Here is an 18,333-nt window from a genome sequence, read left to right on the forward strand (position 1 = left end):
CCTTGGCAGTAGGGGAGTAAGTTTTTCCAAGTGACTGAGTAAATTGATGCCTTCAAAAGCACCGTAAACTGATCTACTGGGCTTGACTCTGAGCTTGCTTTATTATAGAGTAAATCTGGAGTAAACCTGCTGAACTTGAGTTATGTCAAGGCAAAGTCAGAATCCCTCTCTTTACTTTTTTTTTCTTTTACTGTGCTGCCTAATCCCATAGCTGCAGCAAAACTGAAAAATCTATAAATACAAACTCCATTGGCCAGGTTCTCTTATTGTGAAACCTACAGTATAACCCAACCTTATAAAAAATCATTCAAGTGTGACACTGTCCTCTTTCTCGCTTTTCTGATAAGCACAGAGGAAGAACTGCCAATAGCACAGAAACTGGAAGACAGGAAAATAATATTGCACAGCAGTGGAAAAAAACATAACTGAATGGATATCAAGGCATTTAAATTAAAGAAACCCACAATACCTGGGTAACACGTCCACAACACACAGCTACAGTACAGATGTTAAGGCAACTAAAAGATTCTCCCAATGGCAATCTTCTAGCTGCAGAAAGCATCATCATCTCCACTAATGAGTTGCTTCTAAAAATCTGCTCTTATCCAATGGCTTGATTTGAAACAGATTAAACTAGTGAAAAGAATCTTGTTGACTTCATCAGTCAGTGCATGAGGCTTGATGAATTTAAATAAAAGGTACACTGGTGAAATACCACCATGATAAATGAACCCACAGTTTCCCAGACTGCAGATGATTGTACTGCATTGTCTGACCTGTGTGACACTGTATGTTTAGAAGGCTAAGTGTCATCTTTCTATGGCATTGACAAAAAAAGGGCATCTTTTGAGATTAGCAGATGTTTAAAGCAAAAGTAATGGCAAAATTTAAAAGCGACATTGGAAAGGTGCTAGTCCTGACTCTGCTATTTGAAAAATCTCCAAATTCATTGCCAACAAATTCCTAGAAAAAAACGGTAATGTTCCATTTCATTATTAGCTGTTTTAAAAAAATCATATAAATATGCCTTTCATATCAGCCCACGCTGTAAAGACTGCCTGTAGTTTCAATATATAAATTCTGAGATCTGAAATGCAAATCTCATTTTTGAGGGCACGGCAATTTATGTGCAAATCTTCAAAGAGCAATTCTTCTTCTGACTGTACCTAGTAGAGGAAGTACTCTTGACATCTACTGTTCAGTGTCTTTTTTTTTTTCAGCCTCAGTTTTGAAGACAAACCCTTCCAGGGTGTGGTACAATTGCCACCCAAAATGCTACAGACCTGTGCAGTTTCACTCACACCTTCGACTGAACATCGAGGATTTTCTGCTTTGCTTTATGCATAGACACAACTGGATTCTTACCACACACATATGTCTAGGCTGGGAGACATCTTAGCAAAACTGTTTCTATAAAAACATTTATTGACTTGGGGTATTGTTTAAAAAAAAAAAAAAAAGTGAAGACCCTTGAAACAGAAATTAAAATTCTGCAGTTACGTTATTATGTCCTGTTCATATAGTGGTAATGCCTAAAGCCCAGTTCTGCTGTAAGAATGAAAAGTTCATGGCTAGAGGGCTCCTATTTTTATCACACAGACTAATGCGATAGGTAGTGGTTCTCAAACTACAGGCCCCAGTGGACCCATGAGGCTGTAGAGCATTTGCTGTGTTACTGATCCACTGAGAGAAAGCTGCTTCCATGGACAGTTGCAAGGCACTTCATGGAGCAGTCTATAAACCTGGGAGAAGCAGGAATATGGAGAAGGACCTCATGTAGTGGCATTTGCTAGGGAAGGAAGGGGGGAAAGGAACTAATTGACCATTTTGCACGATTGGAGAAGATGGGGGGAAAAAAAACTTGGCTGACTGGACACACTGGCCAAAATTCAGGGAATCACTTGCAGAGTTAAGAAAAGCCAGAAACAAGGAAGTGTATACAGTGGAAAAGGTAAAAAAATGATCAGGGAATCCTGGTCCCACAAATATAGAGAAAGGCAGTGCTTCAGACTATGCAGAGAAGAAAAGCAAAGAAAAAGTCAAAGGGCTAAAGAAGGTGCAATAAATTCTTTGAGAAAAATACCAAACACAGCATCAAAAGAAGGTCCTCCTGTTCCTGTTCTAACTCAACAGAAATATTAAATTAAAAGATTGGCAAAGAAACTTCATTACACCATGGCTAAAGTTTCCTAAAGCATGTCTATGCAACAGAAGAGATTATTATATTACATAATGTTATATAATTGTACTGGTATAGTACCTTGTGTGAACACTCCAGAAGTGAGCCCTTTTCCAGTTTTGACTGATGTTGCTCTGGAAAGGGTATTAGATGAACTAGAGACAATATTTTTATGTTGGAATGGGAGTTCACAGATACTGTTACGCTTGCTTAACTCTATCTGTATGATTGTATTGATGTGAAGGGTGAAACGTATCTATGTGGATAAAGCCTGAAATATCTAGCTGCCCTTCAGGCCATAGACACAACGTTCTGTAGCTTAGCAAGAAGTCACATTTCAAAGACACCTCCTATGATTGCATGGGAACAGAATAGAACAACCCAAGGTTATTTAACATTAAAAAAAAAAAAAAAAAAAAAAAAAAAAAAAAAAAAAAAAAAAAAAAAAAAAAAAAAAAAAAAAAAAAAAAAAAAAAAAAAAAAAAAAAAAAAAAAAAAAAAAAAAGCTTTTTAAAGGTGTTCAGAAATGTTTAAGTTTTCTAAGCTTATACTTCCTGTCAGCAATTGCGGAAGATGCCACATGGAACTTTTGTGAACATGAACATGAGAAAGGATAAAAAGTGTTACATGTGAAATTTTAGTCCATGCTGTGAACACTTCTATAACCTTTGGCATAATCTGAGAGTTACCAGGGCCTATATCAGGAAGAAAAAAAAGAGACGAAGTTTAAGAAGTCTTGAAATGAAGGGCTCTCTAATGCTGGAGTTTTTAATAGCCTACAACTTTTTGTTTTAATTATGGACTTCATGTGGGAAATGAAGAAGGTTTTATCACTCAATAAAGACAAAAGAAAATATGATTCAAGTGTTAAGTACAAGTAATGGTTAACAACCAGATGCATGTTCTATTCTTTGCTTCCATGTGCTGGTCAGACAAAAAGAGAAGAAAAGAATTGCAATACACTGGTTTCTCAAGAATGCAGCATCAGGGATCTGTAAAAGTCTGAGTGATTCTATTGCTTCCTTTTGAAGGGCTCTAATAATAAGGAGGCCTAGGGAGAAAAATTGCAGTTGAAGACCATTGAAGTCTTGAACTGTAGTCAAGCCACGGAGTGAAATTACTGAGCCCTGAACACCTCTCCTGATCTTTCTCTGTTGAGAAGAACCTTTGTTAGATGAGGAGGCAGAGGTTGAAAGACTCAATTGAAATCCTCACTAAATGCATTTTCTGAAAAGTTAGGACATGTGGATTTTTTCCTCACATGGATATACAAATCCACAGAATTGGAGTAGGTGGGAAAACTCTCATTTTTAATAGAAAGAATAGACTAGAATATTACCAATTCAGCATATGAGCAAGCAAAGCAGAATTTCTTTGCAGTAGCTGGCTCTGTACTAACCCATCTAGGCCAGAGTCACCCATACTGTGAAACAGAGAAATATTTGAAAGCACAGAAAAAAAGGACTGTAGGTGTAAATATTATTCATAAGGTGAGAAACCCTTTTATTTCAAAAACTATGAGAATTGTTTTGTTCACTTATTACTGGTTTCTTAAATATCACATTCAGTAAAATTGACTGACATTTTATATGTCTTTTTGCAGATTTTCATTTTCACAATGAGTGATTTTTCCAGGGAACATATTAAGAGTCTATGGTTAATCTGCAACATTCTGGTGACCATATAATAAACACTGTCCTTTTGCATCTGAATTTATCAAAGAATCCTACAAAAGCAGAGGCATAAACTGTAAGTGTACACTATTAATAAGCCATTCCCATCAGTTTTCCTCTCTGACTATTCTGTTTCAAGACAGAGACACTTTGAGGTTAAGCTTACACCAGAAAAAGATCTTTGGGATAGCTGTACAGGCAATACAATAGTACAGACAAAATGCAACATCAGGAGGCGCACTTTGTGGTGGCAAACCAGTCTTTTAGACTGGCTTTTACTGGGCTACACCTGGCGTTATGCCAGCATAGGCATGTCGTAACCTAACCATTTACTGATCCGGTGGAAAGCTTCATCTACAGATTTTGTCCAGCAGTAGACATCGCCATTGGCCATTTAGTGTTGACAAATAAAAAACAAACACCAGTTTAAATGTCAAGTTGGACTTTCCTGCAAGCTAGCAGAAGATATATATATCTTCTGCAAAATACTGCATTTGCTGCAGTTTGACCCACTGCTTACAGGAGTCTGTGTGGGTCATGTTGGCCAGCATCTTTCACCTCTCCCACAGCTCTTGACAATAGGAATGCCATCCCCCTGGGATCTTTCCTACTGTTTGATGATAGTCCATCTGCTGCTTATCTAGTACTAATCTCGTATTCCACTTTCTGAGTTTCTTCAGAACCTGAGTAGTGCTGCCAAGGGAAAGTGGTATGCAGAAATGGAAAGCTGATGATTATCAATAAAGCAGCAGTTTCTGCAAATTGAAAAATAGGCAGAAACAAGGAAAACATCTGAACTAGAGGAGCATGCATTGCCAGAAAAGTCAAGGAGTCTGGAATACAGCAATCCAGAGAGCCTAGATGGGGCTTTGAGAAACCTGGTCCAGCGGAAGTTGTGCCGGCCCATGGCAAGGGACTTGGAAGTAGGTGATCTTTGAGGTTCCTTCCAACCCAAACCATTCTATGATTTTATGAAGAAAAGCAGAGCCAGCTACTGCAAAGCCCAAAGGAAGCACAGAGGAGAAGCATTGTTCTACAGGAAAGGAAATCCATCAAGCACAAAAAGGAAGCAGCAAAAAAGTCTAATGAGTGGCTAGAGGTGAAGTCTGAATGTGCATCTCTATTTACACTTTCAGTCTCACTCCAGATTAACACAATTCTCTTTTTTTTACAGGATGGAAAATGAAGATCAGAAATATGGAATCAATGCTAGAGACATAGACAGGGGAAGCATCACACAACTCTCAGTCCTGGTTGCTAACTACTAGACTGGGCAAACTGAGAAAGAAGTGAATCATTTTATCTTCAAGGTAAAGCAATTTTAAGACTCAATCTCATCACCTGGAAGCAAGGCAGAAACCCCTGGAAATATACCTGATGAAACTTCTTAGGAAGCTGCAAAATTGAATTGATCTAAGCATCTACAGTTTTCCAATTACCAAAACGAACCAGACCATATACCTGTAGAAGCGTAAAAGAAGCACAGTAGAGGCAGGAGATATGTATAGTTATATGCAGCTATGCTTCTCTGCTTAAGCTTTTGGAATTAATTGCCAGCTGCTCTCCATGTCTATGGGAGTTCAGCCAGGACTTTAATAAGGCCAAAACATGAAACAGGTCTCAAGTCTTTCTGCCCACACGACAGTCTCACAGCAAGGCCTTCAGATAGGTCCCAGGACTAGTCTCAAACAGAACCAAAACCAAGTAGCAAGCAGCATTCTCTCTCTGACAATGAGATCTAAACTTTTCCTTCACAGCTGAGCCCTCTTTGGTACTGGAATAAAAGGAGAGAAAACAATTATTTTTCTGCTTGTGGACCCTTTTATTCTTCTGTAACGAAATTAAAAAGATAAAACTCTAAGGACTAAGAGCTGTACTGGGGGAAAAAATTACAGCAAGGCAAGTTGGACAGCATTGTTAAGTTATGGCAAGATAGTTGTGAGTGGGAAACCAAAGGGTGAGACTGTAAATTCACTACCTTATGTCACATAAATAAGCCACTTGCGTTTTCTCTGTTACGTTTTGTCTCATTTGAATGAAGTTCCTTCCTCTTTTGGCCCAATTCAGAGTTTCTGTCTAGCTTTACTCAAAAGTTGTGTCGTAAATCCTGAGTTTAATGTAGCTTTTCCTTGCCACCTCACCTTGTATCGCAGGGGCACACAAAAAGAACAAAATGTGACATCCTAGGGCGGTGTCAGGTATCTGCATGTTTCTGGATTTGCTGCTGTCACTTGCAAGTGTGACATTATTGGCAAGCTGACATTAGGAGAGCCAAAAATATGATAATTTCTTTCTGCTCCCCACAAAATGTCTGATGCAAAACTCACTGGAATTGCTGGAAATATAAAGGGCTTTGGCTCAGACCCAAACAAACCAGCCAGAAACAATGCTGAAAATGTATTTGGAACTGAGATGGTACAAAGGGACTAATCCTAGTCACCTTCCCTTAGTAGAAGGCTCAGAGTGATTTGAATTGGCTACCTTCTGTTGTGAATTAAGCTCAAAGCCCCGAAGGCAACTTGATTTCAGTCATCTATCTTTGCAGCCTCCTCCAAACTCGATCCAGAGGGAAAAGTGACTAATCCTATTCAGTTGCTACACTGAGCTAGTGCCATCGATTAAAAAAGCTTGGGGCACAGGGAAAATGAATAATCTGGGTCAGTTTTGCTCTGCAAGTCCTTTGCACAACTTGTTCAAGAAAATAAATAAAAAAAAAAAAAAAAGCAGGGAGTCAGCGAGAGAAAGCACTGATAAGAAAGCAAGCTCACCCAATAAAGTGCACACACTTCACAGGAAAGAAACACAAGCAGATCAGTGAGATTTTGTCCAAATTCCCAAGATGGGATAAAATTGATTAGATGAGCTAGTTCTCCTATTTGCTGGAAAAGAGGAACATGTTTAACACTCTTTTCCAGTTTTTCCATGTCCAAGCAAAGCTGAGAGGTCAAGCATAGTGGCAAGGCAAGCTGCAAAAACATTTCTGGGCACAAAAGTCGGCTTCTTGGCTCCCCCTCTCTCCAGGGCTGTGGGCATGGCATGACTAGCACAGTAGAACAGCCCACTGCTGATCCTAGCCGTGACCTAGAAGGTGAGTCATAAAATGGGAGTTGCCACTGTAACAGCTGCTCAAGCGATGACATTAGTAGGTGCTTTCAGCAAAAGCATTTTTGGGTAGGCTTCAAAGTAAATAACCGCTACTGCTGGTTATCGTATTATTACTTTGAACAGGGTTACCAAGGACCGTGCGCTGCAGAAAAGGTTAGTTTACAGATAACCCCCTACCAAGGTTATTAACATAATTTAGGAAAAGTGCCTGTGTGATTTTGCAGCAAACTTTACATTTTCCCTGCCCATTATTACAGAAGTGGAGGGCTTTCATTATTAATATCAGTTGTTCCACTTGACTTTGGTGCATGTTTCCTGTGATGACAGGAAAGGGCTGGAGGTTTCTTTGTGGTGAAAGTGAAGATTTTCTGTTTTAAAAGAGTTGTTCCATAAGCAACAAAATTTGTGAAGCATGGTCACCTTGTTTTGTGTCCTCTCATCTTCTGCATTTGTCGCCTGACACATATCACCATACTGCCAGCCCCATCCTCCACAGCCCCCTGGGTCAGTTAGGAGAATGTTGACAGAGCAGCTGGTTGCTGTTAAGTCTACAGGAGCTGAATTCTGACCCCCTTTTGTCAAGGAGGGACATGAAGCGATCAGATAACCCACCTTATCTAAATGCCATTTTTCATGAAGTTTTACGTGTCTTCAAGGCAATGGTTAATGGTGGAGATGTCAAAGCTCCAGTTACTAGAGGGAAGAATGGCCATGGCTTCCTAAGTGTCATTCCTACAGGTCAAAATAGACGGGTTGTCTCTGCTAGCAAACTGCTTTTGCAGGACAGTTCACCAAGGCCTAATACATGGTACCACAGGTAATGAAGGCTGAAGAGGAGGGTTAGCAGAAAAAAAAAAAAAAAATCTCCAAATTCAACCCCCTATCACCCAAAGACCATTTAAGGTTGACACTCCAGTGGAATTCCTTCTGTTGTCAGGATGATGCTCGGAGTGTCACTGGGGTGTATGCATCTAACACACTGCATGGTTCAACCAGGAGGTTGCGCAGCAAGTTTGGGGAGTGTAGGCAGTTTTGGGATGGATCAAGGGGAAATGAGGTGCTGCTGAGATACGTGCAGAAAACGGGAGAAAGAGAGAGCATAAGGAGAGAGAAGCAGCATATGCAGTGGTCCAAGGAAACAGAAGAGAGGGTGACAATGGGAAAGACTGTTTCTGCATGGATGTCCCCTCTAGGGATCCCTCTGACTCAAGGATTAGGGGATACAAAGGGTAAAAAAACAGTGCCACGACCAGATCCTTCTGTTGAGTCACAAACTGTGAAGCTGCTGTCCCATGGAGGAGGGGCACAGCATCCCCAGGCAGCCCTGCGGACAGCTGACCCCAAAAGAAGCCACGGGCACCCATTAGCCAACGCAGCCTTTAGGGTTTCATCCCCACTCAAGCCTCCAGCCTCGCTCAGGGGCAGGCTCCTCCCGGGGGCCAACTTCGCAGCACCGGTCCCACCTGCGGGCAGGGGGCTGGGTCCCACGGGAGCCCGAAGGCCGCTCGCCCCGGGGAACGGGGAAGGCTTCCCACGGCCGGACCCGGGCCCGCCGCAAGCCGCCGCCCGCTGGGGCCATCTTGGCATCCTGGGAACGGGCAGAACTTGGCAGCGTCAGACGGGAAGCCCGGGCTTCAGGAGGAGCCAGCCCCGGCTGCCCCCCGCTCCCGCCCCCGGTCGCTGCGAGGCGGAGATGTCCGGCCTCGGGGTGTCCCCCCGCCTCCGTCCCCCGCCGCTCCGGCGGCTTCGGTTTTTGTAATTGACCCCTGGGGACTCCCCAGGCGTCATGTCGCAACAGCGCCCTGTCGAGCCAGCAGCCAGTCGTGTGTGCCTGCGGATCACCTCGAGGTCCTCCCGTGGGAGGACTCCGATCCATTAACGTGGTGCGTGGTGGTGACAGTGCTGTGTATTTTCGGCCGCTGAAGACACCAAGTAACTCGATAGGTGACACCTCGATAGGCTGTGGAAACTGGAGGCACCGAGCCAAATGTGCCCCGGGTGAGGTCGGTGGGAATGCCGGTCCCCATTGTCCATTCACGAGTGGGTCCGGTACCTCCAGGAAGAGCCGCGGCTGCCCACTGGGGCTGCTCCCCTCACCCACGCCTGGGCTGGGGGTGGTGGGTGGCTCCAGCCAAATCACTTTTCTCCGTTGGGTGGGCAGGGAGGGAGAGATGGACAGCAGAGGTTTCGGGGAGATGAGTAAATTGCCTCGCGAATACAACACGCTAGCGAATACAACACGCCTTTTCCTGCAGACGGGTTCCCCATCAGGAGACTCGGGGCGGGGGGGGAATCCCCAACACTTTTACCTTTGGAAAATTGAAGGTGGTGGGGGGGGTGCGTGTGAGGGCGTGTGTGTTCGTGCTGCCAAGCCCAGGATTTTGTTTTCTCTCCCAGCATGCGTTGATGACATCACGAAGTGCCCCTTCTTTGTGTGTCAGTGATGTCACCAAATGCAGTGTGGGGGACAATGGAATCCTGAACTCCGGGCGAGGGCGAGTGGGAAGCGGCTGCTCCTGCTGCTGGTTCAGAGCTGAGTCGAGAGAGGGAAGGGAGAACACAGCTGCTGCTTTGGGACTGAAACAGGTGAGAGACAGGAAAGCTGCCGGGGATTCCTTTTGCCTGGATTGGTGGGGGCGAGGGGGCTTTGGGATGGGCTCTTCTTTTTCTTTTTTCCCCCCCTTATTGCTTTGCAGCTGAGACAGGTGAGAAGTTGCTGCTGCTGCCGGACGGACAAAGCAGGTGAGGCAGGGAAGTAGCTTTGGGTTTGAAACAGTTTTAAGAATAGGAGGAGCGCAAACAGCCCCCCCGCCGAGCCTAATAGCCCCCTCTCAGCTTTAAAGAAGCAGCCCCGGGAACTGCCCCTCTCTCAGCCACCTGCTTCCACCGCGTCCTCGCGGAGCTCCCGCACGGAAGCAGCAGCGGAGCGTGCCTGTCCCACCCCCACGACACCCCTGCAGGTTACTTTTCAGAGGGTCTCCATTAAAAACTCGCGTCCCCCTCCGTGCGCCCCTTTCTCCCTTCCCCGGGGGCGGGGGAGGGAAGGGGTGACCGTGGCCGCCGGGATCCCCCCCTCCATCCATCCCCGGAGCGGGGGCTTCGCCGCCCGCCCCCCGCCCGCCCCCGCTCCGCGCCGGGTGGCGCCCCGGCCCCGCCGCCCCCCAGCCCCGCTCGGCGGTGGGGGAGGCAGCCAGGGAAGCCATTGCCTGTTTAATAGTTGCTGTTGCAGCACTTCCGCTTCTCTCCCAGCGAGAGAGACACGAGTGGCCAGGCCCAGCCGCACCGAGGAGGAGCAGCCAGACACAAAGGGAGAGGTAGGGGGACGGGGCACCCCCCGCCGCCCTCCCCGGGGGCAGGGGCGAGGGGCAGGGCCGGCCGCGGCCCGGCGATGGGGCGGCAGCCGGCGGGGCAGGGGGGTCGCGCCCGGGGCTGTCAGGTATCGCTGTGCCCCCGGCCCTGCGGGCCCGAGGCCGGGGCAGCTCGACCGGGCCCCCCCGGCTCTCGCCCGGCGGGGTCCGGGGAGCTCCCGGGGGAGCCGTGTCTCCGGGGGGAAGGCGGCCGTTTTGCCGGCTCCCCGGGCCCGCTGCTGCCCTCCTCGTCTCCCCCCCTCCGCCCCCCCCCGAACTCTCCTGGGGTGCCCTGCCCGCACCCCCATCCCTCTCGACGGCTTCTTGCCCCTTTCAGGCGCGGACAGCCCGCCGTACTCGCCCTCCTCCCCTGTGTCCCCGGAGTGCCCTCATGGAGCCGGGCTGTCTCCCCCTGGCACCCCGCTGCCCCCCTCCCTGCCACCGGCTTCCCCGGGCCCTCCGCTCTCGCCCCTCGTAGGCCCTGGCCCTCTTCCCTCCCACGCACCCCCGCAGCGCAGACCCTCTATTCCCTGGCCCCTTTGCTGGCACATGCCCCTCGGTGCAGTGGGCCTCGGTGGGTCCCATCAGTGCACCCCACTCCTTGTTTAGCCGCTCCCCTTCGTTTGCCCTCTTCCTGCTCCCTCCCCCCACCGCTTATAACACTCGATCCCACAGGCAGGGGTTATCCAGCAGGCAGGGGTTTCCCCACCACAGGTCACAGATTCTCCAGGGTCTTCCCCGTGTTGTCAGTGATGCCCCACTTCCATTAGAGAGCTGGCGATGGTCACCCCCCCCAGCCCCATCCCTTCCTGCCTCCCCCACGTGCCTCCCGGGAACCCAAGGGACCGAAGCTGTTCCATTTTTATCTTCTACACCCCTAGGCTGGATAGTGGTGGGTGGTGATGGCTCCTCTTGTGTGTGCAGTTTGGGGGAGATTAGAAGGAATTGCTTTGAGCTTCCCTGATCCTCGCAGTCGTCCTCGTTCCAGTCTCCTCTCATTTTTCACTTGCTTTCTGAGAGGAAGCTTTAAAAATCCTTTTCCCCCTGCTCCTCGGTGCTACTAGTGCAGGCGAGGCTACTGCTCCTCCCGCTACAGCGGTAGGGCCTGAAGAGGAAAGGGAGGCACGAGGATCCTTTAAAAGGAGCATGACCCAAACACAGAGCAAGATTGTCAGCGGCCTTTCTCTGTGTGTGTTTGTGTTCACTGTTTGTTCCCCACGCCCCATGGTGTCTCCTCTCCAGGTTGGGGTGTGTGGTGGGGGGGTCGCTATGTCGGATGACGATTCGAGGGCCAGCACCAGCTCCTCCTCATCTTCATCCTCCAACCAACAGACAGAAAAAGAGACAAGCACGCCTAAGAAGAAGGAAAGCAAAGTCAGCATGAGTAAAAACTCTAAGCTGCTATCTACCAGTGCCAAGAGGTGAGGCTGCAGTCAGTTTTTGCACTGATTCACTGCATCTTTCCTCCTTCCTCATTTTATTTTGCTCTGTACCCCTAGTGCTCCCTTGCTGCTTCCATTCCTCGTCTCTAGCCCTTGTGCTTAACATTTCCACATGAATCTGCTATTGTCTCACATTTTTCAGTGTCTCAGTGCAGTGACTTTCTGCCCAACTTCACTGCTCACTGGACTCTCTTCCTGTTTATTCTTCTGTTCCATCCCAAATATTTTCCTGTCTTTTCTTCCTCCGGGTTGTTATTCTGACCCTCAGTTATTTCTACTGTCTTTCCTTTTTCCTTATTGGCATCTGTTATGGGGATGGTTTAGGACTGACAGTTCTTTCTCTGCTGCTGGAAGCTATGTGGTCCTGAATAAGGCATTGCATTTCAACATCAGTTTCCCTCTCTGTAGGTTGAAATTATCTAGACTGGCTTTTCTACTTTCCAGGACTGATTTGGGGATTAATTAATGTTTGTGAACTTTTGAGTTTGCTTGCACTGGGGGAGGGCACTCCAGTGCAAGTGGTGTAGTATAGCCCCAGATCTTTTCCAACAAATATGTTTCTGTTATTTTTGTCTGCTCAACACTTACATTGAATTTTCTGTATATGGTTGGATGCTGACTAGAATAAATAATTTACAGCTGGTCCACTTGTGGACATTCTGCTCTATAATAGTCTTTGCTCACAGCACAGAGTGGGTTGGGGTTTTTTTGAGAATTAAATAATTTTTATTCCAGAATAATGTGTAGGGAGAGATGCCTGCATAGTGTAGAACAGCAGTGTTAGTCAGTTTTCTTCACTTGGACAGACTCTTAGAACTACTTAGTTTTTTGGGTTTTTTTTTAATAAATTGTTACCCTTTCTTGTTTATTCTGTGTTTCACCTGAATTCAGCACCATCCTGCTTCAGGGAGCTAAGCTGACAAATGGAAGTTTTCAAGCAAACTTGCAGTACTTCAGTAAGAATAATAAACCATCTCGCTGAACAGCTTTGCCAGGCAGCAGAGAGGTTGTATCAGAAGGTGTCAAAAGTGACTGGGGTTTTATGCAAATGCCCTGCCGTTGCACTACGTTCTCTGTGGTTTTGTAGAATTTAGGCAGTTTGGTTATTCCACATCTCCACTCAGCAGGTTTCCATGGCAAACTGACATAGATATTGGCAAATGGTGTTTACATGTTGTGCCCTTCACTCTTGTAAGAAGATTTTAAACTGCCTAATGTGGAAAGGCTGTGGTTCTTGTGTGACAAGTGGAAGAGAGGCAGAAGATGCTGTCTGAGTTTAAAGGAGAAGGGAGGCAGACTGAGTGCTGGGTGGGGAAATCTGGAAAGGAAGCCTGAGTGACAGTAATGGGACTCCAGGGAAGGGGATGATAGCTGGTTGGGCGTTCTGTGGCAAAAGCAGTGTAAGCCCAGAATAGTCTGGGCAGGGAGGACAGGGTGTTGGCTGAACGCAGTGGAGAAAGGGAGCGTCTGGAGTGCTGAGGGAGGAGACCTGGGGACGTTGTGTGGCTCTTGAGGGTGAAGAGAGGGGAGAATTGAAGGTGGCAGGAATGTGCAAGAGCTTCGGAAATAGATATTCACCTTCCTTTAAATGTCCTTGGGAATGGCGCAGTTATTGGCTCCCTCAGGGCTGGTGTGTTTTTTTCTCAGGATGGTGATGAGAAGCTGGGGGGGAGAGGGGGAGCCAATTTGGCAATGACTGTTTCTCTCAATCCTGTAAGACAAAATTCAGACAATTTTCAGACTGCAGTTTCCTCCTAGCACTTGGTGCATCACATTTGCAGAGATTTCCCCTCATTTACGGGCTGGTTGTCAGAGCAAAGCAGACAGTCCTTTCCACTGTGTGGCTGGCATCTTTATGGGAGCATGCAGCAGTGCACCTTTCTGGGTTCAGTGCACGATGCCTGTGTGCTTTTCTGCCTGTCTCTGTAACAGGGCAGGACACCTGTCCTGCTTGGTGGGTTTGGGCTGGTGTGAGGCTTCATCTGAGAGTGCCTCTCTCATGTACTGTTGCAAACTCAGTGACAGTGTGTCTGTAAGGTCTATGTGTTAACTGCTGTCCCACACAGTGACTTACTTTTGTACCTTCTTGCTTTTATTGCCACAGGATTCAGAAGGAATTGGCTGACATCACCCTAGATCCACCTCCCAACTGCAGGTTGGTGTTGAGTCCTTCCCTGAGGAGGGTGGGGGAAGGTGAGGGGCTGAGGTGTGTCTGTGTGTTGTAACTGCCTTCAGAGGCTTTGAACGGAGCAGAGGAATGGCTGTTTAGGTGGCCTGCAGTAATTTTGTGAATGCTTGGATGACATTAAATAGTTTCCAGGTGGGGAGACCTCCAAAGATTGTATGTGTTTTGATAAGTTTTCTGTTTGTTTTGGGAGTTGTTTTGGTTTTTTAACAATTGCATTTCAAGCAAGTTACACTGCTTGCGTGTGAATGGTTCGGAAACTGCCCTGTAAAGAAGAGTGTGAAAACTTTCTCCTTGTTTGTTTTTGTTTTGTTTATAAATCTAATGCCTGACTGCACTAATCTTATATAAATAAGAGTCCCGCCAAGGAAGCAGAAAATAGTAAAATGCTATGAGGTTTTTAGCTCAGAGTGTTCTGTTGTGAACAGCAGCTCACAGTGGAAGAGAAGCGTGAATTTGTCACTCAGTGGGTGCCCCACAGGAGCACACATCTTAGCTGATGAAATAGAAAGCAGGGATGTTCTGTTGCCCTTTATAGAGCAGATTGGTTTTAAGTGTGTTTTAGAAACTTGTACTATTTTTTAAAGCATCTAGCAGGTTGATTTGAATCATTGCATGGTGTCCCTGAGCCTCTTTGCATTTGGAGAGGAGACAGTAGTAGTATAACATCTTTGATTGTGCTTGTTCATTCAAGAGGAAAAAGGCTTTTGATCTGGTCTGTGTTCACTGTAGTTACCAAAGCCCAACTCTGTTCCCATCTTCTTGCTGCAGCTGAGGTTTGATGCCTCTTGATGTTGGTAACAGCAGAAATCAGAGGAAATTATGTTTATAAATAACTGTTTAAATTGGTCTTTTTAGTATTGAGTTACTGCCCGCAAATATATGTGAACCTTTTTATTGAAGCTTTTTGCCACTTTTAGTCTACAGGGAGGCATTAGCACACGAGTTGGCCTGACAAGTCCAGAGCTGCCCTTTCGGTACCAGTCCCAAGGATCATAGTTAATGAAAGGAGGGACTGGACGTGACATGGGATGTCTAGTCTGACACTAGGATTTTTGTGCTGTTTGGAAGATAACCAATGAGCTTGGAAATCTTTAGCTGTGACAGTGTTGTTTTAGGGACAGTAATGACTTACCTGAATATTACAAGAATTTTCAGTTCTTGGGCTAGAGGCGTCTGTCCTGTCTTCATCCTGGCTCTGTGTCAGGATAAAGTCCATATGCTTTTCCTTCCTCCTCCCACCATAACCTGATTTTCATAGGAAAGAAACACAGAAGCACAGCTCAGAAAGGCACTGTGCCTTGCTGTCTAGATGACTGAGTCTGGGTGATCAAGGTGCTTGGACTGCAGTCTGAACTTTGCAAATCTATCCAAAAGTTGTGGTACTGTATGAGTATGTTAGATTGCATGTTTCATCTGAAGGTTTGTGTAAATAGTATTAGAACCCTAATTTGTCCTTGTTTCAATTGTATTAATTCACAGGTAGAGATGAGCTAGCAGGCTACCTGTCACAGTAGAGTATAGTTTTGATTTTTCTTTTTTAATTACATAGACCACTGAGGATAATGCACTTCAGGATCCATGTAGTAAGTTTGTGTTGGTTCAGCCTTTATAAATATTTCTAATGGTAAAAACTGGATCATAGTACAAGTAATGAAGATAGTGATCTTCACCTGTAGTGGAATGACAAGTATTCTGCATTCCTTTGGACCTTCCAATGGAGGAAGGCTGGCAACTCTTGTAAATAATATAAGAGCATAATGTAGTTGTTACTGTCCCTTAATATGTTGATAGGTAGGAAAACATGAGTGGAGGGGGTTTGGGTGACCAAAGGAGTAAAGACAGTACTGAGAGTGGCGGAGAGCACCTCTGCTTATGGCTCACAAGGCTCCAGCTGTGCAGTCAAGCACTGGGAGTTTGCTTCTGTAGCAGCGGGTCTGCAAAAGGGTGAGCAGGTGCTGATTGCCACAACAGCGAGATGAGTTTCAGCTATTGCAGTTATGGGGAAAGTTCACCTCTTGTGGATAAAGAAATAGAAACAGTTTGTGACTGTGAGGATATTAAGCAAGTGAGAGACTCTGTTTGCTGCGTTATGTTTAAGGTTGCCAGAATTTGCTCTTGGGAAGCCTGCTAGCAGCGACACTGCTTTCCTTTATGTTTTTTCCTTCATATAAACATTACTGGCATGCTGTGAGGGAGGTATTAAATACATAATTTGAGAACTTTGTTTCAGTTTCCTGCCTTTATGACTTTGCTTATTCTCACCTTTCCTCTGACCTCCAGCCCCTCATATTTCTGCTGTCTTTGTGCCTCCTCAGATGTTTTTCAAGTGTCACTGGAGGGGAGGCCAGTCCTCTCCTTTTAGACTCTCACTCTTCTGCAAGTTTAATCTCAAAACTTCCATATTCAGGGAGCTATATACAATACCAAGTACTACCTTTTCTGTTGTTAACTTTAGGGGTGCCGCAGCATCAGAAGTCACGTTTGAAAATGTGCATCTGAAACTGTATCCTGTGTTATGCTGAAAGTGTCGTAATCTTTTTTTTCTGGACATCTGTTCTTACACACCTCACCACCATCTTTGTATTTTTCCCTGTTCCGTGCCCAGTGTTTGATAGCAGTTCATGGCTGGCTGTGCTTTAATTTCTGGCCTCATTGCAAGATGCTGTTCTTCTTTCAGTCTTATTGCAGTAATGGGAGTTCAGGATATTTAGCACATCCCAGAGCAGCTCTTCATATTGAAAAGACAAAGCTTTAGGTTGTGAATGATTTTTAGTAAGAACTGGGGTTTTTTTCTTATAAAATATCACATATAAGATGCAATTACAAATAATGTCAACCATTTGATATTTAAAAAAAAAAACACGTAAAAACAAATGTTTCATTTTTATTTTTGTAGCTTGCAGTGGCTGTATTTTCATGTGTGTAACCCACAGATCGTCTGTTTAAAAAACAAAAACCAAAAAACCCAAACCCCAAGCACACTCAACACCCTGTGATTGAGCAGCTGTGTGGGTTTTAGACATATGAGGGGAAGTGTATCCCAGAACTTCCTCTCTCCTCAGTATTTTCCTTCCTTCTGGTTTTCCATATCTTGCCTGTATCTCCCAAAAACTTACTTGTGCTTGTCTCTCTTTTACTGCTTTGTCTCTCAAAGTCCCTTTGCCCCTCCTGTCTCCTTCCTCAGGCTGTGATTTTGATTTTATGTAGGCTAGTACAGTTACTTGTGCAGAGGTGCAGAATGTGTGCATGCAGTCTCTGTTTGGCCTGCGTTCAGAAAACAGATTTTTGGGCTTGAAGACATTTTCTAAAAAAGATACATTTAGAACATATCAGAAAATCATGGGTTTCTGATGGGAGCAGTGCTGTCCTTGTAAGTGTCCTAGCGTAATACATGTGGCAGATACTCTGAATGGATTTAAGTCTTCATCATCTGCAGTAGCCTGCTGCTCTAGAGGTCTTTAATTTCTGCAAGTTGATTTGACTTCTGATATTAGTACTGAGTTATGAAAGTTAAATGTGGCTTTCAAGTTGAAAAGGTGGTTAGTGGTTAATATGAATTGGAGAATGACTGTTTGGACCTAAAGTGTTTTAAATCTTTTAAGGGTGTACCTGGTGATTTCTGCTCCTACTTTGTGTTATATCAAAAAGTTATAACTCTTGTTTTAGAACTCAAAGAAGGTACCTAGAGACTTTTTACTTTTGATCTTCTTTATATGCTGGTGACAGAGGAGTATGTCATGTCTTTGCTTTGGGTCAAGGAAGTCTGTGTCTGTGACTGTCTGCAGATGTCAGAATATGGTTCCATCTTGATATGTAGGCAGTCCTGATCTTTGTTGATGACACTTGTATTGTGAAAAACCTTTCTTTCTGTCCCTGTGATAAAGTTTTCAAAGCTTCAAGAGAAGTTAATTGAAGCTTTAAGTACTGTTTATTCACTTTGTGTCATGTATTTGATCAATGTATTTAAGCATCTCCTTGTAAATCTGCTTGTTGAGGTTATGAAATAAAGGGGTTTTCCCCTGTTTTTAGGGATGGGGAGTTACAGCACACAAAAAAACAAGTGACTTGTCCAGGGTCACGCAAGAAGTCTCTGGCAAAGTGGAGAAATGAATGTAAATCTCCTTTGTTTCAAGCTAACTAGCAGCTGAGCTGTTCTGCTGGAACTGTGTGCATCAGTTGCATTATGAGCAGGGCTTTGAATTTGTGCTTTATTGGGTGTCTGGTATTGACTGTATGCAAGCATGGTAATTTAATGTTATTTCTCCCATCTGCGTAGAGGGACCAAAATGGATATTAACTGGAATTAATGTTTTTTAATCTTTCTTTCCCAAACTGAAACAAGTTTGTCTCCACATGGCTCATTTAAGTCCACATAGGCAAGACCAGCTGTTATTTAAAC

At 45.2% G+C, this 18,333-nt stretch overlaps 1 protein-coding gene across 6 annotated transcripts in view; it reads left to right on the top strand.

The window, feature by feature from the left end:
- The first annotated feature begins 9,348 nt into the window (after positions 1-9,348).
- LOC114056091 (ubiquitin-conjugating enzyme E2 E1) overlaps positions 9,349-18,333 on the top strand; it is a 45,086-nt gene continuing 36,101 nt past the window's right edge. Inside the window, exons 1-3 of one of the 6 annotated variants that reach the window (XM_027880960.1) lie at positions 9,349-9,543; positions 11,637-11,725; positions 13,851-13,901. In XM_027880960.1, coding sequence (XP_027736761.1) covers positions 9,364-9,543; positions 11,637-11,725; positions 13,851-13,901 — 320 coding nt within the window. In that variant the 5' untranslated portion in view covers positions 9,349-9,363. Of the gene's footprint in view, positions 9,544-9,996; positions 10,272-10,345; positions 10,394-11,546; positions 11,726-13,850; positions 13,902-18,333 lie in introns of those variants that run through there. The other 5 variants (XM_027880958.1, XM_027880963.1, XM_027880961.1 and 2 more) reach the window with 5 other exon arrangements.

Source organism: Empidonax traillii, unplaced genomic scaffold, assembly GCF_003031625.1.
Source record: "Empidonax traillii isolate 1590-97213 ecotype Southwest subspecies unplaced genomic scaffold, ASM303162v1 scaffold81:size2596050, whole genome shotgun sequence".
NCBI classification, from domain to species: Eukaryota; Metazoa; Chordata; class Aves; order Passeriformes; family Tyrannidae; genus Empidonax; species Empidonax traillii.